The following is a 13,931-nucleotide window of genomic DNA, read 5'->3' on the forward strand; positions in this document are numbered from 1 at the left end:
CTGACCCCCACATTGACCCTGACGGCACAGCCGTCAGGGTCAATGTGGGGGTCAGTATTTGAGGATAGAGGAACCAGGGACTGACCCTCCGACCTTCTGGTTGGTGGACGACCTGCTCCGCCCCCTGTGCCACAGTCGTTGTTTTTTTTCAAAGAAAATAAATACAATTTAAATTAAAAAACTTGTGTGGTGTTTTTTTTTACCTTTTGTATTACTCATCAATGATCTCACATTTACCTTGTGAACCTCACATATACAGATAACTGTACCCTGGCTTATATAGAATTAGCCTTACCTTGACCAGCCAAGTCAAACCCTGATAATATAATACAAAATGGTGTAACGCTCAAAGGGACCATTTCCACCAAAATAAGTTTGTTTGACTCCCTACTTTAAAGCTACAGTTCTTAGGATTTCAGTTACAGTTTGTTTGGAGAAGTTTGAAGCAGCAGCTGATGAATCCATTCACACGGCAGTCTCATGTTGTTGTAATAAGTCAGTATAAATTACAAACACAATCTAATCACTTGTTGAACACAACATTGCCCTAATAAAATAAAAAAGCCACAGGATTTGCCACTGCATATGTGAAGGCAATATGAAAATCCTAAAAGACGTTATTACAGAATGGAAACGTATTGAATGTTTATTGATGAAGAAATGTGGCCCATTAAATTAAGTAAAATCAGGGTTTGAATTTTCTATATATTTTTTTATAGATAGTTATAACGATTCATACATATTATTGATTTATGGATATTTATTCTGAATGATTAATCCACCACTGTGTAAACCTGATTACCTCAATATATCGAAAGCAAAGTGAATCAAGTACTTGTTTTACTTATCAATACTTCTTTTTCAAATGTCAGTGTTTCAGATGTAAGATAACAAGAACACAGGCAGCAGACATCTATTTATCTGTTTTCTATGAAGGCGCTGTGTAAAGTGTGTCCCTTTGCCACCACACAGCCCCAGATGTATCCGCTGCTGCACAGCCACAGTCAAATTGTGCTACAAGCTCCCACCATATGGCTCAGTCTTCAGCCATTACTCTGTGGACTCTATGGATCCCGCCAGCACCAGAGGAATTCTGTGCATATGTCCCAGTCCAGCTGTGAGGAGTCCCCACGTTCGGAGACGTCCACTGGGGGTAGAAAGGAGGGGAAGTGGGGGGGTGGGGGGATGCTTTCAATGCTGGCTAACTCAACAAAGTTTCAATACAGAGGCCAACCACACAAATCTGAATTATTTATTAGGGACTTGACAAAAAGATGAAAAATAAATGAAAGACTTTTTTCATGGTCTTCCAGATTTTTAAACATTATTTTCATAAAATTTACATGAGTTTCATTTCATGTTTGCGCAATCTATAATGGTCCTCTTCATCAGTAGCATCAATCAAGAACCAAGAACTTTCACTTGACCACAGGATAAGTTTCTGCAGAGAGAGTTCCAAACTGACCTGGACAGCTCCCCATTTCTGCTTCTGCACAATACACCCTGTGGATCAGAATAGGTACTAAAATAATGGCAGTCACACGATTTCTCAAACATGGGAAGTGTTGCTCTAACAGATTTTCCTGTTGGGTCCACTGCTGTCTTATCTCTACCAGGAAGGGAGGCAGGGCATTACAGGTTTCTGTAAACATGACACCCAGGATACTTTCTGTGTGTTGCCCAACTTCCACGGACAGGATTAGCACACCCCGCCTCAGGGGACATTTCAGCACAATGAGACCTGAGGCAAAATGTGCAAATAAAACTGTGGCCACACTGCCCCTTGTGGATTCAGAGGGAGAAGGATGAAGTGGGAAGAGACTGATTTGGACTTCTGGGGGCTGATGCCAATACTGATATTGGGGAGTTAATTTTTCTGATATTGATAGTTTAAACTTTTTTCTGCATAGTTAATTCTGTAAAATAAGTTTTCATATCAGCGGATATCAGCAAACACAGATACCTTTATGACTGTGAAAAGCTCACATCAACCTATATATCAGTCAGGCTCTACTTCATTCTGTTTAAACCCTGAGACAGAACAAACTTCATGACTTTGTGAAATTTTACTCTATTTTATTCAAGTAAATACAACAAATTTGAAAACTCTATTTATTAAAACTGAAATAAATAAGACAAAAGTGAAGTCTTAACATAAGTGATATTGGTGAACATGTCTCTTAGAATATATACCAACTGCTGAATGTTAAACCTTTTTATTAGAAAAAGCATGCTGACTGTATAAACAGAGTTCCCGTCTTTTTTAGAACACAGTTTATGTAAACAACATGGTGCCTAATGCTTACATCGAGGTTCAGAGCAAAGAATATGCATAAAAACAAGTTTCAGAAATTGCATCCACCCCCTTCATGTTGTTTACATGCATAGCATAACTTTTTTTAGCTGCTTTAATATTTTACAGAGCTGAAACTTTCTCTCATCCCAGTTCAAAACAGAGGTAGAGGACAAACAGGATGGGGGGGTCAAATGTTTTAACGGCCACATCCAAAAGTCTTGTTCCACTCTTCATACAGCTCCAAGTCTTTTGATGAGACACTGGGTCGAACCGTCTTCAGAGCCTCCTGGAAATCACAGTAGAGGATCGGTCGCACTTGGTCTGCGGTGATGGTGGCGATGTCGCTGAGCTGGATGCTTCGGATGGGCCCCAGCGCCGCCTCTCGACACAGCTGAGTCATGTCAGCCCCGGAGAAGCCCTCAGTACCTGTCACCACGCTGTTCAGCTCCGGCTCTATCAGCTGGTTCCTCTCCTGGGCCATGAGGTTGGTGACGATCTGCCATCGGGCGGTTGCTTCAGGCAGGGGGATGTATAACCTCTTTGACAGGCGCCGCCGGGCCGCCTCGTCTATCTCCTGAGGCCGATTGGTGGCGCCCACCACTAGGATGCGGTCCTCCGCTGCTGTGGCTGCTCCATCCAGCTGAACCAAGAACTCTGTCTTTATCCTGCGTGATGAGTCGTGTTCCCCGTCTGTTCGCTGGGACAGCAGCGAGTCAATTTCATCAATAAAAATGACAGCCGGCTGGTGACAGCGGGCGATGGCAAACAAGGCCCGCACCATTTTTTCTCCTTCACCAACCCACTTTGATGTGAGCGATGAGGCGCTGATGCTGAAGAATGTGGCACCTGATTGACATGCGATACATTTTCCTATCAGAGTTTTTCCTGTTCCCGGGGGCCCGAACAACAGGATGCCTTTTGGCGGACCCCTGAGGCCAGTAAAGATGTCAGGTCGCATCATGGGCCAGACCACTATCTCCTTTATGGTGGTCTTGGCAAACTCCAGACCTGCGATGTCATCCCAGGACACAGGAGGCCCATGGTCCATGATCTCACTCATGATCAGCTCGATTATCTTTGGCTCAAAGTTTTTCAGACTCTCGTCCACGATCTGAGGCTCCGTATTGGTGTTACGGCTCTCCCCCCCCCCCTCCCCCTCCTGTCGTGGAATGGGTGACACAAATTTCGAAAATGTACCTCGAGGCCTGTTAGCACCCAGAGATTTTTTCACAGCTGCTGCCATCCCAGGGGCCGGGCCTCTCTGGGGCTGATGGGAATTTTTCTTCTGTTTGTCAACGATAAACTGCTCGCGAGCCGTTTTGAAGTTGCCCCCAGGTCTCGGGTCAGCGGCTGCTTGACCTCCATGTGAGCCCCTGCCAACGTCCCCTCCATCTGGGTTGTAAAAATTCTTCCGCTTAGATGGATTTGAGGTAGAGACGAAGGAGGACTGGAAGTTTTGTGTGCTACCTGCACGGCCAGGGCTTCCCTGTGGAAGAACTGAAGAAGAACAACTAAACACAGATTGTGGTCGAGCTGAGGGTCGAGAGGACGAGTTTGGATTAGCTGCAATTCCCTCAGAGCCTCTTTGCCTCTCTGCATGAATATTCGCAGGATTATTGCCACTGTTAACCTCCGTTTTAGACTGTGGTGGCCCTATGGGTTTCAATAATGCAGCGTCTGACCTGACTGCAGTAAAGGGAGTTGACAGGGAGCTGCCTCTGCTCTCTGGTCCCACAGATATGTTAACATCTGCTGGTTCCACAAGGGAGCCTCCTCCTCCTCCCCCTGTCTGTGCCAGTATCATCTTTTGCACGCAGGGCAGTTCCAGCACACTCTCCATGGTCAGGGACGACTCCCATTTGTCGCTGTGGTTCCTCTGACTGCGGGCCAGATGCAGTGCGCTCTCTGCGTAGTTGTTGAGCCCCGTGCGGGGGTCATCCGAGTCCAGCACCGCAGCATAGCGCTCGGAGTAGGTCCTGAGCATGCTGGCCATGCCGGCCTGTGAGAGCTGGGAGCTTGCCCATGCATACTGAATGGAGAGGATGTGGGCCCGGTAGGCATCTGCCGTCTGTTCAGGTGTACAGTTGCCAGATGAAATGTCAAAGGACCTCCTCTGCCATTCGTCCAGGTGTGCGCCACTCATGCCTGGCCTGCTCCAACCTGGTGAAGGAAAGGGGACAAGAGTTATTAAAAATGCATGACCTTAGTAAAAGCCAAGACACACAATCACCCTTGACCCACACGCACACAAAAGTTCTGTCTTAAAATATTACATTCTTAGAAGACTGTATAACTATTAATCTGAAACTAACTACTAATACCACAAACGTCTGTCTGTTAGAACTTCGAGCTCATATCTCACAAACAGTTCATCTTATCAGCTTCACAGTTCACACTTGGAGTGTCTATTGTTTTATGTTCAGACAAAGTGCAGTGCCCAGTTTTGTGTGATTTAGACATGCTGTCCATTCAATATCAAAACAAATGTAATAAACAGGCCACCAGCATTTTGTCACAGTCAGTGTGGGCGTGGCAGTGTGCCTTCAGACTGTGGACCAAGTTGACCATGTCTTCTTCAACGGCCTGAGATAAACCACAGCAGTTGTCAGCAAATGAGTCAAACTCAATGAAAGGTCGTTCTAATCATTTTTTTAATTTTATTTTACCCAATCAGATCGACTCAATTACAGAGCGTATATTTTAGAAAGTTGTGAACTTGGTACTGAAGATTCATCAAACAAACTCCTTTAAAAGCCACACAAGAGAAGAGTAACAAAGAAAATTCAGTTTAATTTTATGACAAATATTGGCTGTGAAATCAAAGATTAATAACTTCACTCTGTGCCAAAGACTGTTGGTAAAAATCTCACACAATCTCCAGTACAAAAACACTACAAAGTGACAGTATATTGTACAACTGTTTGAGGAGGAATAACTACTGACAAATAGCTGCAGCTCTTTAACACAGGACAAGAGAACAGCCCATTGAAAACAGGCAGATTTAGAACTGCACAGCCCTGGTGTGTATGAATGAGATGATGTGAAGATGAGCCGCTGCACAAAGTTCACAAAGCAGTGTCCTTCATCGACAGACTATCATTGGTTATACTGTGGGATCAATATAGCACTGTCACATGTTGTGATAAACAGGTCCCACTTCCATCTGTTTAATGCCTCACAACGCAAACAGGGCCAGGGAGGAGGCACGTCACTTACTATTGATGATATCTTCTTAACTTCCCCGATTTTAAAAAGAGGAATAAATGGACGCTGCACTGCGAACACAACTCGTATTACGTTAACACAGCAGCCCTACAGTTTAGCAGTTCCCGCCTCCTGTTTCTTCCTCAGCAGTACGACTTCCTGTCCCGTCCCATTTCGTTGTTCTCAAACTTTAAAGGGTCTCTGTCTGTCTCTTACTAAACGAACAACCGACATGTCTGTCTCCTTACTTAAGGAAGAACCACCAACTCGAGAATTAATATGAGGCAAACAAAGAACAAAATGAACAAACTTAATCCAAAATAGCGGAAGGGGAACCATGTCGTGTAACAACAAGGGAGTGCTCCATTTATCCTCCAGGTTCGCCCAGAGACCCGCCCCTGTCAGTTAATGTGTTAGTGTGCTGCTTTATTGTCCACGTGAAACTCCCCATTGTTAATATTTACTTAGACAACAAATGAGAGTCTTGCCGACGTTTAAAAAGATCCTGTGTTGAATTTAAAACTATTTCTCTCTGTTGCAGTTGCCACACCACTCGGATCCTCGCTGCGTATTTGTAGTGAGGTCTAGGCCGCCATCGTGTGGTCACAACTCGCTAAACAAATTAAGCGACTATAGCCGCCCCTTCACGTTGCATTATGGGAAATGTAGTACAAAATGTTTGAATAAGGCAGACAACGAAACCGTAATGTAGAATTGTTTTTTAAATAATCAGACTGGAACATTAATTGTATTCAAAGTTGAGTTATTTCCTCATCCTGAAAGTCAAAAACAGTTGTTTAACAGCTACTCGTCGCGTCAGTGTACCAGTGTAAACTACAATAACCAGAAGCATCTTCATGTTAGTTCCGTCGACAGTAGATGACAGCCGCTAAGCTTCAGAGAATGAAGCACGCGCAGCCAGAGGAAATTGTACTGCGTTTGTGATGTTATGTAGTTAAATATAGCGTTTGTTTACATTTGCGTTGACGTTGATTATCTTTTCTCATTGGCCTTTAAGGAGGGATCCCGGAAGTCTGTTTGTTGTGCACAGTGGTCGCAGCCCGTTAGCCGAGCCTCAAGCGGAGACAGGGCATAGATGAACCCAGACGGGACCAGCCCCAGGAGCCGGTCACAGCAGCATCAGACACACCCTTGTCTGGAGGTGGCACTGGATAAACTGTGTCTGCTGACCGCCATGACACTGCTCTCCCTCTCACGCTGCTAATGCAAATGCGTGTTAGCCTCAAACTGCTTAGTTGTGAGTTAACCAGGATGTGTGGACTGGATCTGACCGACTCATCCTCCTCCTCGTCATGGCCCGGAGAGAAGAGATAACCCGGACCAGGCTCTGCGCTGCGGTGCTCACCAGGCGGCCTCTCAACTAGCCGGACAGCTCAGCCATTGGCCCAGTCACGCTTTCTCTGTGTAAATGATAAGACCTCGCAGTCAGTGTGGCGTCATGAATTCCCCCGTGTACACCTTTGTCACTCGTGACGAAAACAGCACCGTTTATGCTGAAGTTTCCAAAATCCTGCTCTCAACTGGACAATGGAAGAGGCTGAAAAGAGACAACCCCAGATTCAACTTGATACTGGGTGAACGGAACAGGCTTCCCTACGGACGTCTAGGTAATCATGTTACTTTTGCAGTTGTCCTATGTTAGCAACAGACAGAAGTTTGTGCATGTTATTGCATGTCTATGGCTGCTGTGACTGTGCAAGTATGCTCATTACAACAACATCCTGTGCAAAGATCGTCTTTTTGTTGAGATGCGCAGCGGTGGTCACATGTGACTTCTCTGAAATGAATGTCAAAATGGCCTCACTTGGCTTTTACAGGTCATGAACCAGGACTGGTGCAGCTGGTCAACTACTACAGAGGAGCAGACAAGCTTTGCAGAAAGGCGTCCTTGGTCAAGTGTGTACCTTGTTTTCTTGTCTCTCCATCATTTACATTACTAATGCACTTATGAGTCAATCATTTAAAGGGGATTACATTAGCTGACCATCTCCCTTCTCTGCCGCCAGGCTGATAAAGACCAGCCCGGAGCTGTCCGACTCCGGTAACTGGTTCCCAGAATCCTACATCATCTATCCCACTAACCTCAAGACCCCGGTGGCTCCAGCCACAAATGGCATGAGCCATCTGAAGAGCAATCCTAAAACAGATGAGCGAGAGGTTTTCTTGGCCTCTTATCACTCTAAAAAGGACAGTGGGGAGGGAACAGCGTGGATAGCAAAGTCTTCTGCTGGAGCTAAAGGTAAAATCTGTAACAAATGAGCCTTTATGACAGACATTTTACCTTAAGTGTCTTCTTAGATTATATTTTAGGTTAATATAATCTTTCTGAACTCCTAAAGGCAACACTTTCTCCTCAATTAACCCTCTTTTATGTGATATACTGCACATATTATGTACAGTTTCAAACTTATGATGTTGTAGATGCCATGACTTATTCATACTCATTCCAACAGGGGCTGGGATTTTGATATCTCATGATGCTAATCAGCTGCTGGAGTACATCGATAATCAGGGTCAGGTTCATGTCATTCAGAAGTACCTGGAGAATCCTTTACTTCTGGAGCCGGGACATCGGAAATTTGACATAAGGTAAGTGTGTAGGGTTTAACCCACACAGATTGTGTTATTTGGTCCAAACCTTGTAAGTGAAGCTCGTTTGGTTTGTGTTGTGTGCGTTTGTCAGGAGCTGGGTGCTAGTGGACCATCAGTATAACATCTATTTGTACCGGGAGGGTGTGCTGCGGACTTCCTCAGAGCCCTACAACGACTCTGACCTCCAGGACATGACCAGCCACCTGACCAACCACTGCATCCAGAAGGAGCACTCCCAGAACTACGGCCGGTATGAGGAGGGGAACGAGATGTTCTTTGACGAGTTCAGGATGTACATGCTGAACACTCACAATGTCGCCCTGGAGACGAGCATATTACCTCAGATCAAGCAGATCATAAAGTAGGTCCTGCTGTTCTACTACTCAATCTACTACTGAACCTTGTCAAGTCAAAACTGTCCTAACCTTAATTAAACCTGGAAGTCCCTTGAGATTGTATTTTATTTTCCTGGGGAGATGTGGCCAAGATATAAATATCAATAGTTATTAGTTTGACAGATGCTTTACCTTTTACAATTCACCTTCAGGCAAGTACAGGTATATTAAAACATGTTAGCTGCATGACTCTAGTGATGGTAATATCAGTACGTCATCCATCCTTCGTTTTGGTCGAAACACTAAAAGTGGTATTGCAATGAATATCTATTATATATATATATATATATATATATATATATATATGAGTTTGACATTGTAGCTTAATATCTCTGCTGGATTAATTCTAATGACTTTAGTGACTTAAATTTAACTTTGCCCTATTTGCTTGGTTTATGACGTTTTACCTGCAGAACAAATGTCATTCCTTAGCTGTACTTTGTGACTTTTACCTGATAAACATAAGCATCAACAAAGCCTACTGGCTTCATCATTGTGAACATGTCAGCATCTGGCTTTACTGCAGTGCACACTCTAAGAGCCGTTACCATGGCGGCAGACTCTGAGTCTTGTTAATGGTATTATAAGTGATAATAAATCTCTCTGTATCCGACATGTGTTTTATAAACGTTAGAGCTACTAAATCTCTAGATGCTTTAGTTCTTAGAATCCACTGCTGTTTACTGAGAAGCTCAGTTTAAAGTGCACTTGCTGCTGCTGCGTTCTTTACAAATCACTGCAGAGGTCACTGGATCTGAAGTTTAACATGCTGTTGTCCTGGTTTAATTCCACATGCAGTATTTAATATTGGACCAAATGGCAATGACAGTGAAAACCGACGATGTAGCTAGGAGAGGCATTTTTACATATGAGTCATTGGTGAAATATATTCATCAGAGTTGCGTCTCTACAGTTGTGAACACAGCCTCACCTGCAATGCAATCACTCGTATTAATTCATCATTTAACAGTGTGGAAACGTGAACAATAGTGGAAAACTGTAGAACATAGTGCAGATTACAATAACAGCAGTAGGAGCGCAATAACAGAGATAATGATGTTAGCAAAGATAATTCCTCTGCAACAGTGCATGCTGGGATGCCTTATGTACATTTTTCTTTCTAACAGTCAAGATGTGTGATTCACTGATGCCTGAGATGTTTGGTTGGTCATGATTCTGTCGTCTGGTCTCACAGGGGCTGTCTTTCATGTATTGAGCCGTCGATCAGCACCAAGCACCTGTCCTACCAGAGCTTCCAGCTCTTTGGATTCGATTTCATGGTGGACGAGAGCTTCAAAGTGTGGCTCATTGAGATCAACGGAGCTCCAGCCTGTGCACAGTCAGTAACATTCAGCTGATCATTCATGCTGAACATATTCTTTCTTTTTCTGCAGCTCAGTCGATTTGTTTGTGATATACACAGTTTTTCTCCTTTAAGAAATAGTGTAGTTCTAGTTATTTTAGTGTATTCTGCCGCTTCTGTTCCTCCAGGACAGTTTTGCCTTCTATTTACAATATGGGGAAAACCAAGCTTTGAATATTAGTTGCAACATTCTCTGCTCTCTTCCCCCTGTTCACACCTGGTATTAACATCTGCCCTGAGAGATCCAATCACAAGAGGACACAGTTATGTTTGTCTGTTCATACCTGGCATTAAAACACATCCTGCAGGGATTTCCTGTGGCTTGTGATCAGATATCACTTACTTCCTCCAAATGCAAATGAAACGTAAATCATTTTACAGATATGTCTGTTGCAGAGTTGTGTTGGCGCGAGCGATATGAACAAGAGAGAAAGCAGCGTAGCAGGGACACGATTCATTTTTTCCCGATATTATGTGGTGATCAGTGGCCACAAACAAATTAACATATGGGAACTGAAGAGTAAAAATAAGGGTGATTCATTGTGAATGTGCGGCAGGTCAGACCCGTGGTTGTTGTGATGAGGATATATGTAAATGTCTGAAAATGTTTTTATTGTTTCAAAGTACAACACTGATTCAACTTAAATTCATTAAATCAGTCTCACAAGTGAACATATTTTTACTTCTCCTCTTCTCTCCTCCTGCAGGAAACTATATTCAGAGCTATGTCAAGGCATTGTGGATGTGGCCATTTCCAGTGTCTTCACCCTGAACAGCAGCAGCGACTCCCCCTCTGCCTCCACCTCTCCTTATTCCTCCTCTCCATCCTCCATGTTCACCACCAACTCCTGTTCCTCTCCTAAACTGAGGGCCCCTCTTCACGTCGGCCCTTTCACTCGCCTGTAAGCTCACACTTGTCTCCTCCAAACTAGAAACTTCCCCATGCTCTGTCCTCGCCCATAGAGGAGATGTAGCACACGCCAGCGAGCAGGGCCTTTATTCAAACCTCCCACTCCCCAGTTCCCCAGGCAAGTCAGGCGAGGTTGAGAGGGAGTCTCTCTTTTCATGGAAATCACTGAACTGCAGAATTAATCTCTGCGCTCCTCGTTATGCATATCATAAACGTGCGGATGCTGATGAAGGTGTGGGAGTTTCTGAGCGAGGACGAGATGGCCTTCCATCTCAGTCCCGCCGCCGCCAGTTTTCTCCCTGGGAAGATGAATGGAGCTCTGAGGGATGTAGAGATGATGCCAAGTGAGACTAGTGCCTTACATTTCCAGCCATGCTCCCTTAAAAAGACTGCCAGTTAGCTTGCTCTGTTACCGTGACTTGTACTTGTTCTATAAGCATTTGCACTGTTGCAGTCAATGCAGTCATGATCCGTCCACATGAGTAAGCATAAATAAGATTCCCTGATAAGAGATCTTGGTGAACTTGTTATTTTCTCATCAGACACACATTTTTTATTTGTTTTAATCGTTTTAATTTGAGTCTATTTTTTGATCTGAGGAATGCTAACTAGCCACAGGGACCGCTCTAAGCAAACCTATGACTCCCTTCTAAGTAAGTCCAAATAAGTCTGATGAGCGAACCAGTCAAGGTTATACATCTTTCCTCTGACTTCGCAATGTGGACACTAAATAGTATTTACACGGAGGGCAGGATGGTGGCATTAGTGATCAGGGAGATCGTCCCTTTGCTCAAACGCCCAAGTTTACAGCAAGCTCCCTGACCTCTGACCTCTCCATGAAAACGACTCCCTTAATAGAGTTCAACAGTGATGTTCCCATTAGTTTTCAGATGTCACGTCGGTACATTCGTATTGTTTAGCATCACTACACAATGTTACTACACTATATACTATCTGAAACACTGTCAACGTACACACAAGACACAAACTACAATATATTGCAATACTATATCAACAATAAGGTTGAATTGAAGAACAAACCTGATGGAAGTCGTTGGAAAGGGATCATTCGCAATGGTTTGTGGGATGTGTAGTTCCTTTGCTCTTAAAAATAATTCTGTACACAGTCCTGTACCTTTTGCCTTTTTCCCAATATTTCTTCAGCTGTGAATCCACTGTTTTATGGTCATGATCCATCTTGTAGCTGGTTGGCCTGGCTCCAGACTTTTTTTTTTTCATATGTGATCTCTGAAACGTCAATTCAGAAAATATAATATGGGAAATTTACTTCCGAAACCAGAGCCATTCTTTAAGTGGGGCAGTCAGTGTTTAGTTAAGCTGAAGACACTTTGATTTGTCATTTGAAGAGAGCATGTTCGTGTGAACGCATGTGGTAGAACGCATCCTCATAAACAGAACCGTTTGCCCCCAGTTTGTAAAGAGCTGCCCTTATATCTGTGTTCTACTTTAGAACAGATAAGAGTGTAAATGTAAAGTGTTGTCCATAACTTTGTGGATTATGTTCTTTTTAATTGTTGAAATGGAAGTAGAATAGATTGTCCAACGTTTGTTGTTGATGATTAGAATTAGTGTAAAACCCCATGAAATAAAACAAGTAAACATTGGTTTATAAGGGAGCTGATGGAGACCAAATGGAAACCCAACAATTTGGTTAATTTGATGAAATTTGTATGTTTATTTTTGTTTAAATTAAATTTGTAAGTTGATTTATATTTCATGGGGTCACAACAATGTTTGAGCTCTTTTATTTTCACTCTTTGTGAATAGCTGAGACATGAGATGGAACTGCCTAAGTTTCTTTACTCCCTAATGTTTAAGTAGTTTTTCCTTCCTGGTCCGCAGAGGATAGGAGTGTGTTTCCATTCAGAATGAACAGCTGCATGCTGGGTGGTTGATTTTTGTTGTGTTTGCAGGGAGCTCATTTTAGATTCAAAACATGTTAGTAGTTCTCTCATAATGTTAGAAACCCTGCTGCTCCTCTGTTTTAACCTCAGTTCAGACGTGTGAGGCTTTGTTTCCCACACTATATGAGTAACATAAGTTAAGGGACACCGTCACAGCATTTATTCATGTTTTTAATCTCCTTGTATTTGTGTTTACTAGAGAACGCTGAAGAATGAAGGATATGTGAGTGGTTTGTAGGTCAGAAAAATGGGATTGTCTTGGGCGGGCTACACTGACATAATACAACTTTGTTGTAAAATGAATCCCAGAAACTAAGGATAGAGTCTGGTGAATCAGTTTCTGATTTCTGCTGTAGCTGAAAAGATGTTTGGAAAGATGATGTAAGTCAAAAATTGTTTTGTAGGGCATGATTATGTTGTTTATTACGTTACAAGGGTTTGATAGTGGATTTTGAAATCCAAAAGCAAACTCTCAGTATTATTTAAATTCAGTTTGTTGGGAAATTTCTTTCCATCAAAGGGACGGGTGCCTTAGAGGGAATATTGATTATTCATTAAAAAAAAACAAAAAACAAAACGATGAACCTCCAACATTGAAATGCACCTTCATTTGTTTGTACTGAAATGAATTTGCTTTGTTCATTATTCAACCTGTTTTGGATTCAATGATGTCATTTCTATGTCTTTTTTTTCCTCATCTTTACCAAAGATCAAATTCCAGTTGTAAAATGTTTTTTACTTACTTTAATCTGAACGTCATCACATCGACTGGCCAACGGGATCGGAAAGCAAGTCTCATATTCAGGGCGACGTGTTTTGTGCTTCTGTTCAGTAATGTTTTATTCAGAATCTTGCATGAACATTTGTCTATCAGAAACAATACTGCTACAATAAAAATAAAAAAAAGTATCATGAAACTACTGTCATCTTTCTGACTTGACTTGAGTAAAGAAACATCTGTAGTAGACAGCTGTACACAGGAAACATATAATGCCTAATGGTAAGGCCTTTGGTTTGGAAGGAAACAACCCATTTCAACATAAGTTGTGTCAGGTGTGTCTCTAAAAAGTTACAATTCATTTTGTGCATGTTTATATATTTATTTATTTATTTATACTACAAAAAACTTCCTTGAGAACTCGATAGTAAATAAAACACTATCTCCACAAGGTGGCAGTAAGTCAACAACAAATATGACCTGCCGCAAAGCCTGCACGCGAAGGAG

At 42.8% G+C, this 13,931-nt stretch overlaps 2 protein-coding genes across 2 annotated transcripts; one reads left to right on the forward strand and one right to left on the reverse strand.

The window, feature by feature from the left end:
* Positions 1-2,200: 2,200 nt before the first annotated feature.
* On the reverse strand, positions 2,201-5,827 carry fignl1 (fidgetin-like 1). Its single transcript, XM_062401791.1, has 2 exons — positions 5,513-5,827; positions 2,201-4,456 (listed from the first exon to the last, which is right to left on the reverse strand). Exon 2 carries the CDS (start codon positions 4,437-4,439, stop codon positions 2,493-2,495), a length of 1,947 nt encoding a protein of 648 aa, XP_062257775.1. The 5' UTR covers positions 4,440-4,456; positions 5,513-5,827; the 3' UTR covers positions 2,201-2,492.
* Positions 5,828-6,381: 554 nt separating this feature from the next.
* On the forward strand, positions 6,382-13,615 carry ttl (tubulin tyrosine ligase). Its single transcript, XM_062401226.1, has 7 exons — positions 6,382-7,128; positions 7,339-7,417; positions 7,528-7,760; positions 7,975-8,110; positions 8,205-8,474; positions 9,704-9,847; positions 10,579-13,615. Exons 1-7 carry the CDS (start codon positions 6,930-6,932, stop codon positions 10,775-10,777), a joined length of 1,260 nt encoding a protein of 419 aa, XP_062257210.1. The 5' UTR covers positions 6,382-6,929; the 3' UTR covers positions 10,778-13,615.
* Positions 13,616-13,931: the final 316 nt, after the last annotated feature.

The sequence above is a fragment of the Platichthys flesus genome, chromosome 12, assembly GCF_949316205.1.
Source record: "Platichthys flesus chromosome 12, fPlaFle2.1, whole genome shotgun sequence".
NCBI classification, from domain to species: Eukaryota; Metazoa; Chordata; class Actinopteri; order Pleuronectiformes; family Pleuronectidae; genus Platichthys; species Platichthys flesus.